Source organism: Ictalurus furcatus, chromosome 24 (assembly GCF_023375685.1).
Source record: "Ictalurus furcatus strain D&B chromosome 24, Billie_1.0, whole genome shotgun sequence".
In the NCBI taxonomy this organism is placed as follows: Eukaryota; Metazoa; Chordata; class Actinopteri; order Siluriformes; family Ictaluridae; genus Ictalurus; species Ictalurus furcatus.
The window spans coordinates 13606747-13629818 of NC_071278.1; the positions used below are offsets into that span (position 1 = coordinate 13606747).

A 23072-nucleotide genomic window follows, 5' to 3' on the forward strand; every position below is an offset into this window, starting at 1 on the left:
CCTGTGTGGGAGGAATCAGAGGAGGACTCAGAAAATGTGTCAGGGCAGGGACGTTGCTTTGCCTTTTGGGGTGTGTAATTTGAAATGTCTAGGATGTCTTTGGACTCAGAACTTGTTCCGCTGACTCCATAGTCAGAGTAGCCATGAAACTGATGAGCACCAAATCCATCACCACCCCAGGTAGATCCTTGCCTGTAACCCCATGGAGCTGAGCACTGGTATTGTCTGGAACCTTCGGGAGGAGACGAGGATGAGGACAAGGAGCTGGTCTTTGATATTGACATGTAACTTCCACTTGGGGATGATGGACCAGTAGACTCATTCTGCTGCATGGGAACATGGGTAGGCCCAGGATATGCACTATAATGTCGCTTGGCAGAGGCTTGATAACTTGAATAATTAATGTGGCGTTGTGTTGAAGAGGCAGGGGAGGTTTTAGTGCCATAGGCAAAGCTGCAGTCACTTGATCTGTGCTGCTGCTGAGTCACAGGGCAAGCACCTGCTCCTTGAGGCACATTTCCACTATAAGTGGAGGGATATTGGGAAAAACAGCCAGAAGAAGGACGTGGAGAACTGGGTGACCGAGAGAGGGAAAGAGCAGGAGATTTTGGGAAAGAAGTGGTTGGAGATGTTTGGGATACACTGTATAAATATGGGGTCCTAGTTGCAGAATTGCTATGAGATTGGGCTGAGGAAAGGGAGGCCCCCTCCCCAGTACATGCGGCTACTTTGGGGCTTCTTTTAGGGAAAGCAGGAGACCAACAATGGGCTGCACCCGGACTGCTGCCCTCATATCCTGGAGTGATTTTACGAGCATCTTGGTGTCCTGTAGGGCTGGACATGGAGATGTCCAACAAATCCGAGGAGTCATCTGAATCAAGTAAAGAACGAAAGTATCCTGCAAACATTCCCTGACATTCCTCTGCACTGCCAGCTCCTCTCATTCCAGGGCTATGGTACACTCCCCCTTTGCCAGTATCAGAGGATGGAAAGCTTGCACGAGGTGAACATGAGCCCTGGTAACTACCTGGATCTGGATCACACTTCTCTCCCCACCCATTATTTCCATTTTGCCAGTCTTGATCCATGAGTCCCTGACCGCCTTTTAATGTTCCATTCTTTCGTGAACGCCGCTTTCTAATCTTTTCCCCACTCACCAGGCTACCTTGCTCGCTCAGTGTTGCCCTCTTCATTCCACCACTAAGCCCTTTCCCCCTTTTTCGCGGAGTTCCTGGTTCAGACACAGGAACTTTGCGCTTTTTGCCAATTGTCTCAAAAAAATCACTGAACGACCTCTTAAAAGCCTCTGAGCACCCTGTCATACCCCCTCCCCTCCCTCCCATACAGCCTGCACGACCACCTCGCCTACGGAAGCCTGTGAGGCGATGCAGTAATGTGGACAGATTTGGGTTTTCTGGAGATGTGTGGAAGGTCTCAGGTTCAGTTGGAGTCCAACAGCGTGGTGGGGAGCAGCGGCCAGTACTGGGAGGTTGCCGGTTTAAGAAGGCCATTTTAGAGAGAACATCTGCATATTCTACTTTAACATCATTCGTGTCATTAACATACGAGGGCAGAGGGGAAGGTAACTTTACTCGCCGACGCCTCCTGGGTTTCTTGGGCTCTGCAGCACTTGCAGCCCCAGCTCTAGTCTCACGCATGTCAGGCTGTCCTGGTAAAGCCTGTTTAGGGGGCCGCCCTCTTCGCCGTTTCAAGATGACTGGTAGTTCTCCTGGAGGAAACATCACCATTACACTCTTCCCATTGTTTTTCATCCGGAGAAGTGCAGTGGGTTCCCTTGAAATATGTGCACCCATCTCTACACCAGATCCCCCATCTGGTGGTTCTCCTGCAGCACACCCTTCCCCATGTGACCCCACTGCCACAGGCTCTAAAGAGGAGATCTTATAGCTTTTCTGTCGTCGACTAAGATGCACAGGGATTCTTGCAATTTTTACCACTATCTTTCTCACACCTAAAAACCGACCTCGTTGTTTAGCTCTCTGTGAATTCTGAATCACAGTGCTGCCTTCACTTGCTGCCTTCCTGAATGGTATTCCTACATTATGATTTGGCACCATACGAATTGAATTAGTTGGAGCTGGTGAAACCTCAATGGATGAAGCAGCCACAGCCACTTCTAGAGGACACTCTTCTCTTGGTCTAATCTCTTCTCCTCTCCAGATGTTCCTATCCTCCTCTGCCTCTTTTTGTTCTATTTCCCTTTTCATTACATTATCCTCTGCAGCTCTGCGTAAACGAGATGACTTGCGAAGGTGGCAGGGGAAACGTGGCCGACCAGAACTCCTCAGGGTATACTTCCTCTCAGCCTCCATAGGGGTGTTGACAGGATTGAAGCTTGAACTAGAACTATGACCTAGTTCAGGGTTAGGACATATTAAGGTATTAGAGGGTTTCTCTCTATCTACCTCACTTGTTGAAGCAGGGCTGGGTTGAAGGGCTGAGTAGTTTTGTGAGAGTTGGCTGGTATGCAGTGAATGGGCTGGATGGACAAGGGAAGTGTATGTTTCAGTCTTTGGAGTTATAGACAGATCCTCTGGGACAAGAGAGGTATCCTCTTCCACAGTTGAAGATCTGACCATCTCTGTATGTGTATGTTTGTGTATCATTACATCTCTCTCAGTGTGCACATGGGTATCCATTTGAATGTGCATTTGTGATTGCAGACGTGTGTTGGAGTGTTCTGCATGAGTGCTCTGTTGTTGTGAAAGTGGTTGTTGGTGTATGTGCATCTGTGGGTGTGTGTGTGACTGAATGTGAATTTGTTCATGCATGTGCGTTTGCTCCACATGGTCCATCTGTCTGCGCCTCCTTGCTCTGCGCTGAAACTGGTCATCATGATTACGTAGACCATTAGCAAGTGAAGGAGGTGAAAATAATCTATAGTGTAGTGAAGCAGCTGGGTCAGAAGCACTTGCTCCTGCTGAAGTGACTCCAGGCCCAATATCTCCCATCCAGGAGCCTTCAGCTTCACTGCAGTCCTCCTCACCCAGGGCTTCACAAACCAAACGCACACTTCCAGATCGCAGACGGCCTGACAGTCGACTCATTGCCTCTTAAACAGACCAACTGCACTAGTACACATATATAATATAGTCAGTAAATATCTGCCTTTGTTTTGTTAATGTGCAGTGGCTGACTCAAAGGCGAGTCCCTCTCTCTCTCAACTTGCAGTTCCTTGCTCAGCAAATCTGAGTGCAAGACTGTCAGTAAACAAGGTCTTCAGATTTCAGAAGTAAAGATCTTGAAAATTATCTGGCAATGTTTATCTGCGGAGTGAAAGAAATAGTATAAACAGTATATAAACCGTATATACATAGAGTAAATATCAATAAAAACATTTGATGACATGCTTTAATAAAAATTATTATTGTTCTTACCATTTGCGTTGCTATGGTCATATTTTGTGTTATCCCTGTGGACAAAAGGACAACTGTTACCATAGTGATACACTTAGAGAATCATTGTAACCCTGGCAATAGAATATGAGGGGAGCGGTAACCATGGTTACAGTTTCCTATCCAGTGCAGTTGCTCAAGAAAACAGTTTTTACCATAGCAATACAGCTTGATAATTCATAATTATATTCTATTAAATCATTTTCTTAAGTTACATATTTATGTAACAAATCATACACAGTATAGTTAGATGGTTAAGTTTTCAACTAAAATTTAAATAATATTCCACTCAAAGAATTATTAAACCTGGTAATTAACTGGATCACATGACTGGGACATCCTTGCTTTACACACACGCGCGCGCGCGCACACACACACACAAACACACACACACACACACACACACACACACACACACACACACACAAGGCTCCTTGGCCAATGCAGAAAAAAGTTAAACAATGAAGTGTAAAGACTGATCAACAGGGGGCAGCAGAGGGATGAGAGGAGTGGTATCAGGAGAGCTGGAGCGTTCCTCTGCTCAGACAAGGCAGCATGGAAGCCAGTGCTTGTATGTATGGATGAAAAAGGCCAGAGAGTCAGAAGATCTTGACATACTTTCTCAGTTGCAACAACCAGTGACAGACAAAAAAAGCATGCCTATGTATTAATCATAAGCATTTGTGTTTATTTTATTTTGTTTATTTTACCATTTTTACATAAATTTTGCCCTACATGGCTATTTTATGCTTGCTGCATTCGTGTGTAAAGAGAAAAAAAATGTCAATGTCAAAAATGTCAACTCAAGTTATGAACCATATTAAGCCACACATCATGTTTGTGATATAAAAAAAATATATCAAGGCTATCTGGGATTTTACCTGCAGAGACAGAAGAACTGTAGCAAGAAGAAACCTGGAACAACCTACCAGCCCAATTCCTTAGAGACTACATGACAATGTACCTAATAGAATTTAAGCCATTTTACAAGCAAACGCAAAGTCTATATTACTGTTGTATTATTTATCAATATATTAAATGTTTCACTACTTAGAAACTTTCAATTCCATTGGTTTTAAAGGCATTTTTCTTTACAAAATTTCTTTTAATGAGCCTAAAACTTTTGCACAATATTGTATATTTTTTACAAAACAAAAATTGCTAAGTCTGTAATGACAAACAGACATCTACAGTTGCAAAGCCCATAGCATGCACACTCTCACTCCCACTCTCTTCCTTTCTTTTTCTCACACACACACAAGCTCTTATACACACACATTTCCATCCATCACTGTTGCTTTTGCACATGGTTCTTATTACTAACTGGCGAGGAGAGGGGAAGCAGGGAGAGAGGAGTAAAGGAGTGGAGCAGAAACATGTGCTGTGGTGCTCTGGGCCGAACAAACCCTGCCATGCCTATGTGCTTAAAGATGCACTGGCAGACAGACAAACAGACTGAGGGAAAGCAGAAACAGAGAAGCAAACTATCTACCAACACGGAAAGACTATTTAACCAAAGAGTATTTAACTATATTGTTTTGGGAACAGACTGCAGTAAGACTATGAGACTCCATAATATAGAACAAGTAAAGGTATTCTCTAGAGATGAGAACCAAGATGAGATCATGCATGGGCTACTTAGACTGCATGAGTGTACTCTTCTCAACTAGAAGACTCAAAGAGACTACAGCTCTTAGATCTGCAACATACATCACCGTGCTCTCTCTCTCTCTCTCTCTCTCTCTCTCTCTCTTGTGTTTTCTCTCTCTTTAATTAATGCCATTAATTAATTAAGCATCAGTCTAACTGAAGGCAGGAATGAGTACAACTGCAGATCACCACTTTAATTATAGTCACGCACACATACCTCTCTCTCTCTCTCTCTCTCACACACACACACACACACACACACGTTTCATCCCATAGCCTTTGAAAGATAGTGTGTCTAGAGCTTCTCCTCCCCTTTTTACTCTGTTTTGGCCGCACTACACATTTCCCTGCCAGTGTACGCTAGTGAGCTGGAATAACTCAAAAACAAAGTGTGTGTCCTTCTGTGTGTGCATCATTGACTTAAGGACAGAGGAATTTGAGGTGGTTGCCTGCCAGTAACTCAATTAATAATTTTACATGTTCACCATTTCCACCACCACTGTCAAGTTCAAGCTTTTCTCCACTTGCTGCTGTTCTTTTCCCATTCTTAGCTATTATTCTCTCTTTTTTTGAAAACCCTTTTTCCCCTCTGCTATCTTATCCTCTCCTCTCATTTTCTTCAGAATCTGCCACAATGCCCTATGGGTAACAAAAAAACATCTGCTGACTGTAAGCCTATAACAATACTTACCTGTCACAACTCTGTCCAGTCTGCTTGTGTTCAAAGGTGCCCTAAGCCATAAGCACCAAATATTTGAAAGTTTTTTACAATCACTTTGGTACTAATTTCAGAACCTTGATGTCATTTTTCAAAACTCTACACATAAAACTTACAGTCGATGATCAAAGTGCATATTGTTCAAAACTCGAACACTTTTTCCAATTGCTTGGATACATAACCCTTAGATAATTTGTTTATTGATCTAAAATCACCTGTTCAAAATGACACAACATAACATCAAATAATTACCATTTCAAAATGCAATTCACACATTACATCTGAGATCACTGTCTATTTATTTCATTACAGTGATCTAACTATCAGTTAATACAACTGCTCAAAATGATAAGTAAGTGTTGCATTACTCTTCATGCATAGTTTTATGGAAACTGACAAATAATATTCCATGATTAGATCATGAAAGTTTCCAGATAATGAGATCCACTGACACCAATTACCATGGAACATGAACCAATTGGACTACATTATCTATGGATGTAATATTTCATCATCAGTCTTTATCAGACACTCTTTCTATGGTCCAATGTACCACTTTTCCAGACCATGTTTTCAGATTTGACATTACAGACAGGCAAAATTCTGACTGAACAATAAGAGTGGGCTCTGGTCAATTTGGTTTGGGCCAGAACTGATATTCACCTTATAGACATTCGGCGGCACATCTTGGACAATGACGACACGTTCAACAATGTGGAAGCCATAAGTTTTCTGACAATAGCACGTATGCTGAAAAGGCACCAGGTGTCTCTAAAATAGCTATAATGTGTGCCTTTTGAAAGAAATGCAGACACAGTGAAGCAACTGAGGACTGAGTATGTTCAGGTATGTTCAATTTCTAGATGCCTGCTGTGAAAAATTCCCCCACAATTCTACATCATTGTAATTCATAATTGTCTTCCAACGTTCCTAAACGTTCCAAAATGTCTTTTTAGAGGGTTAAGGAGCTGGATGCTGACAAAAGCCATCAGAAATTCATCGTTTTGGATGAGGTAGGCTTCAACCTGGTCAAGATGAGGAGGAGATGTCGGAATTTCTTTGGTCAGCGGGCAACCATCCAAGTATCTGGTCAACGTGGGGCCAACATCACCATGTGTGGGGCTATATTGGAAGAGAGCGTGGTGGGACGCAGAGCTACTCTTGGATCAAATAATGCAGCTCTCCTTGTAACATTAATGGTGCAAGCATGGCTACAGGGCCATCCACAATTTACCAGCTTGTACTTACCCCCATACTCTCCTTTCCTTAATTATTCCACATGGAGGTGGAAGGTATAGTGCAAGATACTAGTGCAAGGTATCTTTAAAGACATGAATGCACAATGCAATGTTTTGAACATTGGACAGCCTGTTACAAGTGATGACTGTTTTGAGTTTTGTGTCTAGAGTTTTGAACAATGATATCAAGGTTCTGAAAACAGTGCCAAAGTTATTGTTAAAAAAAAAAAACTGTAACAAAAGTCAAGACTGGCCAATAAGTGCATCAGGTCGAATTTTAACTGTAATGTTTTAAGAGTCCTCTTAATGTGATTATACAGCTCATCCCAAAAGGCTCCATACATAGGGGACTATATTAACTATGTTAATTTCCCCTATGTATGGAGACTTTTGGGACATCCTGTAGAATACTTAAGTGCTCATAGATTCTTTTGTAAACACTGTATTCGTAAACGTACAGAAGCGATCAGCCCACATCTGCAATGCAGCAAGAAAAGCTTGTGAAGAAGTGTTTAACGACTTGAAAATTGTTAATGGAAACCTTAAAATATGACTAATGTTCTGATGATGGACCAAAACATTGTCTTAAAAGCACTGAGATTCACATACAGAAATGCACACCATTGTACAACCCACATGTCCCCATCTCCAGCTTTCATTCTTAGGATCTATTCTCACTCAAAACCTGCAATATTCTTTTCTTGTAATGTTTGGGCTTTGTGTCATTCAAATCTGCAGATTTCACACTGCACACGTTCACACTGGCCAAAAAGCCCTGTTGCACAGGATGTAGCTTATTACAAATCCCAAATACACTCAGCAAAAAAAGAAATGTCCTCCCACATTCAGCTGCTTGGGGGGGGGGGGGGTTTGGGTCAATATCAAAAGTAACAGTCAGTATCTGGTGACCTCCAGCACCTTTAAGGACTTTTGCAGGTTCTCTATCATGTCTGGGGGGGACACATGTTTACATGAAATTTTCAACTGCAAGGACGATCAGCTGTCCTTCCTGTCTCCCTGTAGTACTGTCTTAGGCGTCTTACATCACAGTAATTGTAGTTTATGGCTCTGGACACATCTGCAGTCCTCATGCCTCCCTGCATCAGGACTAAGGCATGTACACGGAGGTGAGCAGGAACCCTAGGCATCTTTCTTCTGGTGTTTTTCAGAGTCAGTAGAAAGGTCTCTTTACTGTCCTATGTTATTGTAACTGTGACCTTAATTGCCCACCACCTGTAAACTGTTAGTGTCTTAAAGACTGTTCCACAGGTGCATGTGCAATAATTCTTTATGGTTCATTGAACAAGCATGAAAAACATCGTTTAAACCCTTTCTGATAAAAATCTATAAAGTTTATTTGGATTTTACAAAATTATATTTAAAATACAGTCTCCTGAAGAAGGCACGTTTCTTTTTTGCTGAGTATATAATGGTTTAATGGAGTTTATTATTCAATCACTTGAGTGTTTTTTCAACTTCAAACAAAATAGAGTTATCAATTTTCTGACTACTGCCCAATACCCGATTCTGACGTGCTTTTAGTAACCATGTAGACAGTTTGCCATCTGAGCAAGTTGAAGCGAAATAACAGAAGTATGATGTTGGTGAGCTTTAATGCACGTTTACCTGCATAGCTATGTTGTGCATAGCATAATATTCATTCATGGTAAAATATGTCATTGGACCAGAATGCTGTCAAATCTGATATAATGCCAATCCAGGTTTATTCGGTATCAGATCCCTTATTGTTGCTGCATTGTGCAAATGTTTTGAATCAGTCACAATTGTTCACAAATAATCCCTCAGGATATTTTTCAAGAAATTGTACTCGGTCTTGTCCAAGTTGTCTTTGTGTTCCAGTTAACCCCTTCCTGATAAATTATAGTTGAATTCCTGTGTAAAAGTGTGCGGATGAAAGGGGCTGTAGAGCCTGATACTCTGAAGTAGTGATGGTGGTTCTGGAGTATGTGTGTAATTACACAAGTGTATGTGTAGGTGTTTGCACAATGTGAAAGAGCATGGTTCTTTGTGTGTGTGTGTGTGTGTGTGTGTGTATGTGCACATGTATATATGTGCATATGTGTGTAATCGTGTGTGTTTACACAAGTGCGTGTGTTTCAGTGGGTGTGTTAGGGAAAAGCACTCACTCAGTTCAAATGAGAGTGCAGTTGTTGCTAAGATACAGGCAGCAGCCCTGACAGTGTGTGAGGGCAAGTGATGGGGGGGTGGGGGGGTTGGGGGGGGTGGTGAGCAAGACATACAGAAAGAGAGAGAGGGCAAAAAGAAGGATGCAGAATGGATAGTGAGGTGGGAGAGAAAAAAGGGGGAAGGAGAAAGGGAAACGCAGAGAGAGGTAGAAGTGGGTCATATGGTCCACAGAGACATTTGGTGACACTCTGCAGAAGAAACACAGCTGTCATCACACACACACACAGACACATCTATGAACACATGAACACACACTTCGTCTGCCCTGTGTCTCCTCTCCAGGTTTCACTTCTTCTACTCAGCATTCCCTCATCGTTCTCTGGTGCTCCACTTCTCCCTTTCCCTGTCTCGCTGCTTGTCTCTCTCTTTCACTCACACTCACCCACTCTCACTCCCTCTTCCCACCTCTCCATGGCCCCTACTCCTCCCCACCACCCCACTCCCCCCAAGCCAACTATCGCTCTCACCCTCCCTCACTTTCTTCCTCTCTTCCTCTCTCATCCCCAGCTGCAGGAAATTCCTAATAATCTTCATCATCAGAGCCTGTCTTCAACACCAGTTCCTGCCAAAACACACGCGCTCACACACACACACACACACACACACACACACTTTTACTACATCTTGCTTTCTGTTTCTCTCTTTGCAGCAATATTACTTCTGTGAGAGTGTACATGTAATGGTTATTTTAAGAATTGCAGAGACCCTCCAATCCACCCTTCACTCCTCCATGGGTCATGTGACTACCGCACCAGCTGGAAAGAAACATCCAACAGCAGGCAGAGAGAGAGAGAGATAGAGAGAGAGAGAGAGAGAGAGAGAGAGAGAGAGAGAGAGAGAGCAAGATAGCGAGAGAGCGCGCAAGAGAGATAGAGAGAGAGAGAGAACGCTAGAGACCGATCTTGTTTTCTCTCACTCTTACTATGCATTTCTTTCTTAATGTAAATCTCGTAGAGAATATAAAGGCTGCGCAATTATTTGTTATATTTTAATCACAATCACAATTTAAGGCTTCCCAAATTAATGAAACTTTATTGACTGCAATATAGGTGAACTTATCGAAAGTTAAATAATTGGCTAATGTTACACAAAGTCCATTTAGACACTGATATATACTTATTTACATTTGACTTAAATGTCTGTTTGGTTACATACTGTGTAAATAATCACCTTTATTTATCTGAGTCTAATTTTATTTAGATTTTTGTGACTATGCTGCAATTTATCCATGTGTAGGAATGTATGCTGTACATTCTGGGGGAACCCTTAAATGTTCAATGTGGAATCCTATAACAAAGCATTTCCTTTTTAGAACCATTTTATCCATCCAAAAATACCTTGAGGTATTTGCAAAGCGAAGGCTGTTTTTTTTTTTATTGTTTTAAAGTATTAAACTGATAAAGTAGTGAAATTAAACAAATGTAGTCCTACATTAATGAAAAAATCAGGATTGTCTCCAAAACATGCAAATTCAAAACACTTTGCATGACTCCCATGATTTGCAAACCTTCAAGTAAAGGTTAGGGCAGGCTTTAACATTTTAACTTTACCTACACTACATCACTCTTGTTAGTCAGAAATCAGACATATTGCTTATCATTTCACAATGGACTAATAATGATACGTTATATTAAGCAACATAACCGTGGTGATCATTTTAGTCGCTATCATGTAGATCTTCTGTCCATTCTTTCTCATCTTCACTCCTTCATATCTTTAAACCCCTCAACTTCCACTGCATCTTCTCTTATAACCCCTTTCAACCTATTCTCATCCTTTCACATTTCACAATTTAAAGTCCATTAAAGCTGTCTCTACCCGTTCTGTGTCTCATTCATGGCAGCACGCTCACCCACTGCCTCTCTCCCTTGTACACACTGTGCTGGAAAACACACCGACACGTGCGTGCACACATATTGAGCGAGACCTTGAGGCTAGTGTTTTGGAGAGGGGCCTCTCCACTGCAGCCCTGACTTCCTGACATGACCACTGTGCACACACGCTCACACACACACACACACACACACACACATACGCATACACACACAGCCTGAACCCAGAGCACCCCCGTTCCACTGTTGCCGTGGGAGACACTGCTGCAGAGCCCGTTGCCAAGGAGAAGGGCTGCTGGCTGCCTGTTTAAACAACAATGGCTGCCTTGTGCGCATTCCATCTCAGGAGCACACACCGAGGTAAGAGCGGCTCTCATGCTCTCACGCCTGCGCACACGCAAACATGTTCATGAGTCGTCTTTCACTCAGTCCGGGATGAAAACTCTGCAGTGGATCTTCTTTAAACATCACCGTCACTCGCTCCATCCTTTCTCCTCTCTTTTTCACTCTTTCCTCAGGACAGTAGTTTCTAGGGAACCAATTCATCTTTCTGATGCACATTTTTGTGTTTTTCCGTCATGGTGACCGCACACGTCCACTCTTACCTACACTCGATCCTTTCTGTAGATTCTTTTCACTGTCTTTCTTTCTTATCTCCCCTAAGTGCCCCTCCCCTTCCCCCACTATCTTCTTCTGCAATGTATCTCACTCACTCACTTATTCACTCACTCCCTCACACACACACACACACACACACACACACACACAAACATGCACACACCAGCACACTCTCTCTCTCACCGCTCAGAGTTAAGCTTTCTGTCTCTCTATCACTCTCTTTCTGGCAAAGGAAGTGTGTGTTCCCCAGGGGGAGCTGGGCTCATTAACTTCCAGCAGACAGAGAGAGCGTGGACGAGAGAGAGAGAGAGAGACAGAGAGACAGAGTGAGAGAGAGAGCCAAGGGAGAAATACAGTGTAGTGAGAGACTAAAAGAGAAAGATAGAGGAACTAGAGGACGGTGGATGGGGGAGGGCAATAGAGTCCGCAAGAGAGACTAAAGGTAGGATAAAGACAGGAGATGGGAGAAAAAGTAGAGTGAGATGGATCGACAGAACAAAAAAGCAACAGTAAGAAAAAGAGCAACAGACAAAAAGAGAAAGAGAGAGAAGAGCAGAATTCATAACCCTCTTCACCTCAACCTCATCCTTTAACAGTCACTTACACTCAAATAATAATAGCAATAACAAATAAACAAATGATGTGCTTTGAGCTTGGCTTGTGGCATGCACACACACACATAAAGAGAAAGAGATAGAGAGAGAGAGAGAGAGAGAGAGAGAGAGAGAGAGAGAGAGAGAGAGAGAGAGACAGAAGAAGTCATGATTGCAGTTGGAAGATCCCATTTGACTTACAGATTTTGGATGATAGACTGTTTTTGATAGTAGGACAAGCAACTGTAGGCTTACATATAAAAAAGTACTAGAAGATATGGGGGATAGTGTGTGTGTGTGTGTGTGTGTGTGTGTGTGTGTGTGTGTGTGTGTGTGTGTGTTGGATTTTCCAGCAGCAGTGCAGTATAACATGGTCTGGTTACTAATCCAAATAAAGAACTATCGATACTGTGTTCGTTTTGTATCACATAACGGTCCTCATGGAAGTACAAGTTGTTCTCTAGAGACTGTGAGGTGATGACATCATATCCCAGGCAATGCTACCTAACAACAGCAGAAACAATTAAGGAGCTTCAAGGACTGATTTATCTTTTCCGCTTGTGAAAGGCATAAAGCAGCTGCTCAAATGCAACTTTATAGGTTATCCATCAACTTTCCAGGTTATCGATTATACTTGATGGGAGAGTAATCAGATGAGGACCCTACAGTCTGGCAGGAGACTCTAGGTAGATACTGTACCCTACACCACAAACCACATAAAAGTATGCCACTCTATTAAGTAATACTCTGAAATATGTACTGTACTAAATTGTGCAATAACATTGTAATATGCGATCTAGTGTGTTTTTAGAAAAATGGCTCCTCAAAGGTCTTGGATGGTTAACGAATCTAGATTTCTGCAGAGTTTTTTTTACTTAAAGGCTTATCTGACTCATTATGAGTTTCTGAAGAAATACAAAATAAAGAATCCTTTAAGGTGCTAGATAGAAAAGTATATGGCCAAAAGTAGGTTGGCCCCTGACCATCACACCCATCTGGCGCCTTCTCCTAACTGCTGACACAAAAATTGGAAGCACAATTGTACAGAATGTCTTTGTATGCTGTAGCTTTACAATTTCCTTTCACTGGAACTAAGAGACCCAAACCTGTTCCAGCATGACCATGCCCCTGTACACAAAGTGAGCGCCATGAAGACATGGTTTGCCAAAGTTAGATTGGAAGAACTTGAGTGTCCTGCAGCGAGCCCTGACCTCAACCCCACTGAACCTTTGGGATGAACTGAACACTGCCTGTACCCCAGGCCTCCTCACCCAACATCAGTGCGCCAATATGTGCAAATGCAGCACATTGTTCATCTTTCTCATGTTTTTAATTTGATATTTATAGTCTAAATGTTTGGCATGGCTCCAAGGAAAGAATGTAAAATAGGAATTGTACTTATAAAAGTGCAGCATGCTTTTATGTGCATACAGCCAAAAAAAGTATATTAAGTATAACTTGTAATAAACATAGTGACCCATAATAAAACCATGGTAGTATTATTGTTCTGAGTTTAATAACCATAGCAACCATTAAGTACCAGAGTAAATCCTTGATTAACCCTAGTGTATCATGGCAACACCGTGACAATATCACTGCAGAGGAATCCATAAAACAATGCAGGTCAAGACTTGTTTTAATATGTTTCATGGCATATCAGTAAAGTTATTTACACTATAACTACGTTACTACATATCTTTATTTTGCCTGAGACTTTCAGAAAAAAAAGCTTATAACTACAACCTACTGATTTTTCTAATGTTCTTCCTATGCTCACAGGGTTTCCTCCCATGGTCCAAAAACATGCTACCCTAAATTGACCCTAGGTGGGTATAAATTTGTGTGAATGTATGTGTGCATGGTGTCCCGCAATGGATTGGCATTCCATTCAGGGTGAATTCTCTCACCTTGCGCCCAATGCTACAGGGATAAGCTTCGTCTCCAACATGACCCTGACCAAGATTAAGCAGTTACTGAAGATGAATGAATATTATTTTGAGTAGATTTAACAATTGTCGAAGAAGTTTAGCTTACAAAAGAAACCAATAAAAAATGTTTTGCTCCCATTTACTTTGAAATGAGTGACTCATCTTGTGCTCATTACCTGGGACACCAGACAGGTTTTGTACAGGCTTATAGCTAACATCAGTTCTACTATTACAACCACTTGCTTCTTCTGTTACTATATTTTGTGCAGATGTGAAATGGCGTGATGCGTTGGTTTAATTAACCTCGTTTACCTCGTGGCTTCTTGACGGCTTGTTGCATTTAGCTGCTTAAGTAACACTACTAACTACTGACTAAGCCTACTGGCACTTTCTTCCTAAAAATTTTTTAGGATTTTTACTAAAAAATTTTTACAGATTGCACAGACTCTCGTGTTGTTTGGGGGGGGGGAGGATATATTTTGTTCTCATTGCAAATCCAATAACATTTTGGATTCCTTCATTTGTTTTTTATTTGTAATATTAAGTGAATATTGGTCTTTTATATAAATACATTTGAATTTTTTTGTAAAATGATAGTTAATAATAACAGACATTTCATCACATTTATAAACATTTTATAGCATATTACTAAGACATGAGTGACAGACAAACTGCGTATAACACCTGTGTAACTCCTGGGCACACATAAAACAATCACTATGTACACAAACATGAGTGTATCATGAAATATTTATGAATGTGATGAAGAGAGTTAGACTGATACCACTGAAGTATGTTCAATGAACAACAGCCAAGAATGTGAATCCTGGTTCTTATGACACACTCGGTTTTACGTGAGTGTCCTCTAGTGTCTATGGTCCACTTAAAAAAAGTGTCTGTGCCTGTAATGTTTCAACTCTGAGTGTATTAATGTTCAGTGAGTAAATCTGAGCAGATAAGCATGACAGAAAAGAACAGAAAAAATAGAACAGAAAAAAACCCAGATCTGTCCAAAGCCACTAAAAAGTACTGAGGCAAGCAATTCAGCTACACATGGATTAGAGAAAATACAGGCATCATCTTCCTACTGGAGATGGAGATGTCTCAGTCTCCTCTACTGGCAACTGCCTTTCACATCTCTTACTTTTTTATATGTCATCCTTCTCATATTCTCTCCTCCACTCTTCTCTTCTCTTCCCCATTCTTCTCCTGTTCTCCAGTTTTGTGTGTTATTAGTTGCACTTTCAGTTGCACTATGTCTCACTTTGTAGGTTTAGACATGACGACCTAGGCACTTTACATGCCAGGGTTTTGACTGCTAGTTTCTGCAGCTCATAGAACTCTTTATTTCAGCTCCACCTCAAGCTTTCTGCAGTCATCCACATTGATTATGCACCTCAAAATATTATAAGAGTGAGATGTTTCAGTCAAAATCTTCACGTTGTTATTGTGTAATCAGTTTAGCTTGTGATTTGTAAATGTAGCATTAAAACTGTTATTGATAAACACCGTATTTAACATTTTGAAGATGGAACTCTTTTAAAATATGAATACTAAACTTGATAAAAAAAAATAAATTACAAACACTGCTGCAGATTTTATGAATCTGAATGTTACAATCTAAATGTGATACCCCCCCCTTCTCAAATACATTTACATTACGATACAATACATTATACAGAAACGTTTTTAGAACTGTATCCCTATGTATCACTATGACTTTTTTTCTGCTGCTATAATTTCACAAATTACACCATAAAATCTCAATGAATGAATGGTCGAGCAACTGAGTCAGACTGAATGAGTCACCCTGAAACGAAGTGCGAATTGTATTAGCAAAAGTTGGATCTCCTGTTTGCCAAAAGACTGTGAGGATGACGTGGTTATGGGGGAGGAGGAACTGTGGGCCGAAGGCTACTTCTCTTTTTGCTCGGAGGAGAGTGGAGCTAATATTTGAAAATGAAGCATGCAGATATCTGCACAGGCTGCTTAGCATGTCATGCGCTGACATATTTCATTACATCCAGAGGGAGGAATATATTTCTCACAACACACACACATACTTCCCACTCAAAATGTGTGCTAACATATGCAGCATAACAAAAAAAAACCTCACACTTACCTTTTTCTAGATTCTCTCAACTGATTCTCTTCTCACTCACAAATCGCATGTTTCCATGGCAATGCTACCCTGCCAGTTTGTTACCTGAGAGAGAGAGAGACAGACAGAGAGAGAGAGGGAGAGAGAGAGAGAGAGAGAGGCTAAGCAAAGTCAAGGTTGACATCACCAGCACAAAACATATAGATTGATGCCATAAAACTCCTTAATATATCCTGCTGTTTTGTACACCTCAGTACTTTGCATACTCCTTACATACACTCACCTGTGTTGTCTTTATGCAACACTCCAGTGAGCATAAAACATTTAAAAAGCCTGTGTTCCTGTGTTCTCACTCAGGTTTCTGTCAAAGAAATATAACATCTTGGCAGGCTGCGTAGTTAACATGTGAAAAATATACAACAATAATTCTAAACCAACACAGTACACTGTTGACTTAGACACTAAGTCGGAAAATGTTGGTCTGTGACAGTACATCCATTTATGGACACATTAAAAACAGACCTAAAAACAGGTCATAATTAAATCTTCTTAACTAGACATCTGTTTTAAAGCATCTAGTTTTTGCATATGAGTGCTATAGGCTTTAAGGAATTAAACATTTTAGCCAGAAAATATAGCAAGGAATTGCTGAACAAATCTCCAATTGGAGTTTCTATCATCTAGGCAATGGCTGGTAATATATTATGTTGTGTTAGCCTACTGTAGAGTTCAAGCTTCTGAATGAGCAAATTAACAGTTTTTTTTAAACATCCTTTTTCTATCATGGTGAAAATAATGGTGTTTTCTTTATCTGACTTTCTAACATTAACACAATTGCAAAATCATCTTCAGAAGTTCAGCTTACACTTTTTTTTAAATGTGTAACATAATATTATGGCTCCTATATTGCAAAATAATGATGGACAGTGAATAAATTATGGATGATGGACACCCTTGATCACAGAATTACGTGTTTTTTCCATCCTTTAAATGAATAAAACACTTCTGTACTGGTGTGCAAAGTGGTGACACAGTGGGTAGCATTGCCGCCTCACGGCTCCAGAATTCCCAGCTTAATCCTGAGCCCAGTTTACTATCTATGCAATGTTTCTATGCATGTTCTTCCATGTCTACATCGGTTTCCTCTCTCTGGGTTCTTTGGTTTCCTCCCAGCTATCAAAAACATGGCAGTAGGTGGCTTGGCTTTCATAAATTGCTCCAAGGTGTGAATTAATGTGTGTATGTGCACTGTGCCCTGTGATCGACTGGTATCCCATCTAGGGTGTATTCCAACCTCACACCCTGGGTGCTCCTGGGATTGGGTCTGGATCCACCATAAGTGGATGTTCTGATGTGCAAAGCCTTTTAGTCAGGATAAATGAGTTCTATTATTGTTTTCATGGGACTGCATCATGCACAGTATGCTAACAAATCTACAATCCCACATTTAGTCATTATTTTGACTGTTAAATAACCCATAATATAATTAAGAATGTGTGTTGTATGGGGACATAGTATGAGCTAGTGTAGAAATACCGCAACGCATTGATTAGTCAAACACAATCATCACAGAGTCCACTCTGAGAACTCTGACCACTAGGTTTGCATCTCAAACTGCATACTACCACATTAAATAGCATGCCAAAATAGTGTATCAGAATTTCTTATACAATATATTAGCACACGCCTTTATCAATAGAATGCAGTTGGAAAACCTTCCAACTTGTTTGAGTTGTATTTCTATTGGACTTTAGACTTGAAATCTTGAGTAGTGTCTGCAACCATTTTCAGTGAGTACAACAGAAAACCAAGATAGTTGTAAGTTGGCTGTCTTACATCAGTTCACATAAAACCAAATATCAAACTTTAAAGCTTAATACTTTTGTTTTGTTAGAGATTTTCTGTCCACCTCTTTTATATACATTAAAAAAAAACCCTGAATGAAACAGGCAGGAATTCTGGAGGAAAAAAGCCACCTAGTTATCACAAAAACTAGGTTGGTCAATGATGGAAGACAATATGCAAATTAGAGTGTTGAAAATGTATGCTTTAAATGATAATGTAGCTGATACATCACTGTTCTGATACATTGGAACAATTCTGAGCAAGAAAAAAAATATCTAAAAATGTATAGAAATGTAATAGAATAGAAATATTAATAGAATTTTTTCTTGTCATTAAAAAAAATTTCAGAGCAACATTGCTTTACGCATTTCCCAATGAGCAAGCTTATGTTTCAACTTCTCCATGCTGTACTGTACTGTACTGTAACTGCTAAAGATACACAAAGATGCAGCTCTACATCTCTCCATTGTGGTGCTGCTTGTTTGGCATTCTATTTATTACATACAGCGGCCAACACCAGCCATGCACTTTGAGTACTGTACTTTCTTCTCCCTGACCATATTACCTCCTTGTCAGGATTTCTGCATAACAGATTCATTCACATTTTCTTTTGCTGCTTAAATTGGCAGAACTTTTGAACAGAAGCCCAGCTGCAGATGTCACCACCCCACAACCTCCAAAGACATAAGGCTTTTTCAGTTGCTCCTCTGGGAGAACCCTGAAAGGCTCTATGTAGAACCCTACAACAGAGTGTTTCCAAATCCAAAAGAACCTTTTTAGGATGCTTAAGAATCCTTAAATATCCAGGAAACCCCTAAAAATAATTTAAGAACTCTAAGAATGTATGTTTTGTATTTGGATTATTCCACAGTGCTCTGTTCCACTGTCTGGTGTTAAAGGGCTGTTTGTCAGAATTTGTGGTCACAGCGCCAATTATCCTAAGTCTGGAGAAGGCATGTGAATCCTCTATTTAAAAAGAGAGAGAGAGTGAGAGAGAGAGACTTTGCATGCTCTTTGTAAGATGTTACATATACTACTTCATCAATATATTTCAGCATAACAAAACATATTAAAACTTCCTGAATATTTCGATGCAACATGTCAATAAGTTCAATTGCCTCATTTACACATTTCTGAGCTACCGCAGCTGATAAGCACAAAGACCCAACTTACCACCTTACAGCATTACCAGGTAGCAACACGTCAGAGTAGATTAAGCTTAAATATGATCTCTGTATATTTGATGTATACAAAGGATCTGGTATTTTAGCAACATTTATATGCATGACCTGCAATCTGTTGCACTATCGTGTGTACATGTACCTCTGTGTATGCATCTTCTGACTCACAAAGCTCCCCCCTAAATAAGTTGGTTCAGTCTCTCATTAGAGTTGGCTCAGTGTATAGAGGCATGCAGAACACTCGGATATACAGAACCCCTAGACACATACACAGACTCTCACTTTCCCTCATCCATACCTCCCTCCCACAAACCCTGGCTCAGTGTCCTGCAGACAAAATTACACACACACACACACACACACACAGAGAGAGTGATGTAGATCAAGTCAGCTTTGCTGCATGCCCCAAATCCCATTACACCCACCCAACCTCCCTCTCTCTCTCACACATACATATACAGAGGCACACATGCACATGTACACACACACACACCCACACCACACGCTCTCTCCTAAGACAGGGTCAAAGGTGAAAGCTCTCCTAAAACCAGCTCTGTCGGCCAGGCAGGGAGACAGATGGAGAGAGAGGAAGAGAAACAGAGGCAATGAGTGAGGGAGGGAGCGATATAAAGAGAGAGAGACAGTGAGAGAGAGAGAGAGAGAGAGAGAGAGAGAGAGAGAGAATAAAGAGAAGAGCAAAAAGAGTCAGAGAAGCAGGAAAGGGAGTGTAGTCTCATGGAATGTGTGAGATAGGTTATGTATTAATTGTCATAGAGCTTACATCTGTAGCATCTTGAGTCATTCTGAAGCATGTAGGACTATGGCACTGTATGTAAGATGGCAGAGACATGACTGTTTTGACAGTTACCACCAAGGTCATGCTGGATCTCTCCTCTCTGCCAATCAGAAGTCTCCAGCTGGTATGGCCTCCTACATTTTCTTTAATAAAGGTCGTCATGGTGACCAGAGCTGTCTGATGGACATGCACGCAAACACACACACACACACACACACACACACACACACATACACAATGCATACCCTTAAAAGCATGTAATGAAATACAGCAACCTCCAAATTGGCTGCCATTTCCGTGTGAAACTAGACCATGGTGCAAATATTTGATGCAATATATCTATCATGCACTACTAAACAAATAAACAAAAAAAAACTCCCTGAGGTTTCCATGTGAATTTTTTTTCCCAGATCATTTTTGTGATCTGGAATTCACACGTGTGCCAGTGTCTGAAACGTGCGCATACACTTTCCACTGTACAGTCTGAGTCAAGGTATGTCCAAAACAGCACACTAGCACACTACCCTATACAGCGTGTCAAAACAGTATGCCACTGAAGCAGCTGTGCCAATAAAAAAATGCCGCGGCCCCTGACAGTTTAATCCACTGAGCTCCTGGGCCCAGACTCATCAGAATCCATTTGGGCCCCCCTGTGTCCTCAGCCTTCGCCCACCTTTAAGCTACCCCTGTCTACACCTGTAAGAAGCTAACTACTGTGACACTATTCAGTATGTTAGAATGCAGATCTGAATGTTTTTCATGTGAAGCAGTGGTCAAAATCTGCTGGGGAAAATTAAAAATAAAGGAAAAGGAATCAGACGACTGTGAACTTTAATTGGCATCTGCGGATGTACTGCATAGCCAGAGAGAAAGACCGAGAGAGAGAAAGAGCTAGAGAGAGTGTGTGTGTGTGTGTGTGTGTGTGAGAGAGAGAGAGAGAGAGAGAGAGAGAGAGAGAGAGAGAGATGCGGCGGGGGGCAAAATTAGCTAGACTAATCAAGAGAACCATAGGCGGGCTTGAGAGCGGGCGGGCGTGTGAGTCTGCTATAACGTCTCACCGTAATCACAACCAAAACAGCACCAGACGCACGCGCCGCCGTCCCTCAACACCAAATGATAGATTTTGAACAGCGCTTAGGAATTGTTGCTCAGCAATCACTCATGTCTCAAAACGTATGTAACAATTGGTATTTATCTCCAAATGCGCTTGCAGGATCATAGTACACTCCTGCAGAAATGGCCTTTAAAACGCAACATAATCATTTACCTATGATAGACGTGAGGCTACAGGAATCCACAATGTGAATGACTAGGCTGAGGAGCGGGGCGGAATGGATGAAGCGCTCTCTCCCTGAGCTGAGCGCGTGTGCGCAACTGACCTATGAATGGCAGCGATGAGGTTAATGGAAATTCAACAGAAAACACAAACCCTCTCCAAATTCCGAGCGGCTCGGGGCAAGACTGGGTTATGCAAATGTGGACTGTGCAGGCAGACGCCGCGCACTCACCGGAAGGCGAACGCACTTCACGCTCCGCGCTGCTGCAGCGGCGCCGCTGAGCTCCTCACGCGCGCACCGACACCAATCACACCGATCAACGCCAAAACACCGGGACACACAGCCGCTTCAGCCTCACAGGTGCCCGCGCGCACAACGCGCTCCACAGTCTGACCGCTTTCGGGCATCTCCCACTCGGCTGTCTGCCGTCTTGCGACGCTGAACCAAGCTGTTCTCTGTCAACATCTGGTGAAAGGGGGGGAAAAAACTCTACATTGGAAAAAAAAAAAAATTATACCATTTTTTTAAGCGTCTGTTCTCGTTGCTACACTTGAATGAAAACGCGTAAATGTCAAACGTGTGAAATCGTGCGCTGCAGTTTGACGCCGATGCGCCCGGGGATGGAGACGCGAGTCAGATAGCAGTGAGCGCGTTCCTGCGCCGTTTCTCTTCCCTCTGCAAACCCACTGACTCCACGCTACCTCGCCAGCGCGAAGTGCAAACGTGCCTAACAGCAGCTTCTGGGCTTCCGTAGATTCTTACAGCTAGATGTTCCCTGCCGGGGCACTCTGGGTATTGAAGTCTTTACTTTGTGTTTGCCTCTTTGTAGCCATGTGTAGCTAAAGCAAGGAAAGTGGCTATGATTCCAGGACCCTCGAGCAAACAGGGGGCCCGAGGGAACTCTAAGGAACGAAAAATGTCTAAACAGGAGTCATTAACCATTCACGTGGCACACAAATTATAATGCACGCTTGTCATTAACATTAGCATTAACACGCTTAAAATTGTTAGGTTTATGTTTGACTAATGCAGTATTATATAATTAAGGAGAAATACAATTCCACACTCTTAGAAAAAAAGAGTTAAAGGTAGAACCTTTATTAATAAACTCTCTGGGGAACTCTTTAAGGTTCTAGACCTTAAATCACCCAATCACAAAGCATTTCATATAGAATCCTTTTGCAACAGGGAGTAATATTGTCTTATTCAGAATAAGGTCAATAATTAGAATATTGCTGTCCATGTGAAGACCCCTTGGTTCTACGAATGTGTGTTTCATTGTAATATGAAATGAAAATAAATAAATGTGCATGCAGTAGTAGGCTAGGCTACTTTATCTTATTGGAAGTACCTTCAGTCTCTAGTAATATTCATTAAACATCCAACATGAGCAAGATTTTCAGAAGAAATGGGAAATACTATATTGATATAAAACATAAAAAAGTTCAACATTATATAAAAACATATAGCATGCACCTGGCATTTCATCTCTGACTGCCATCTTGTGGCTTGCTTTAGTAAATTCAAAAATGGTCATGTGTTGTATAATCACGCTTTTACTGCTGTGCATAATTTCATGATTGCAAAAATATAATTGTTGGGGTTTTTTTGTGCTGTTGTTGTTGTTGTTGTTGTGTGTTGTGTGGGAATCTGAGAGAATTTGTGTGATAA

General features: G+C 41.4%; 1 protein-coding gene across 3 annotated transcripts in view; it reads right to left on the minus strand.

Annotated features, from left to right (window-relative positions):
- Positions 1-22956, minus strand: part of ahdc1 (AT hook, DNA binding motif, containing 1) — a 26280-nt gene extending 3324 nt beyond the window's left edge. Inside the window, exons 1-4 of one of the 3 annotated variants that reach the window (XM_053612527.1) lie at positions 21633-22956; positions 16324-16407; positions 3399-3433; positions 1-3287 (exon numbers count right to left, since the gene is read on the minus strand). The exon at positions 1-3287 is cut by the window's left edge and continues 1190 nt beyond it. In XM_053612527.1, the coding sequence (XP_053468502.1) occupies positions 1-3068 (3068 nt within the window). In that variant the 5' untranslated portion in view covers positions 3069-3287; positions 3399-3433; positions 16324-16407; positions 21633-22956. Of the gene's footprint in view, positions 3288-3398; positions 3434-16323; positions 16631-20196; positions 20244-21632 lie in introns of those variants that run through there. The other 2 variants (XM_053612529.1, XM_053612528.1) reach the window with 2 other exon arrangements.
- Positions 22957-23072: the final 116 nt, after the last annotated feature.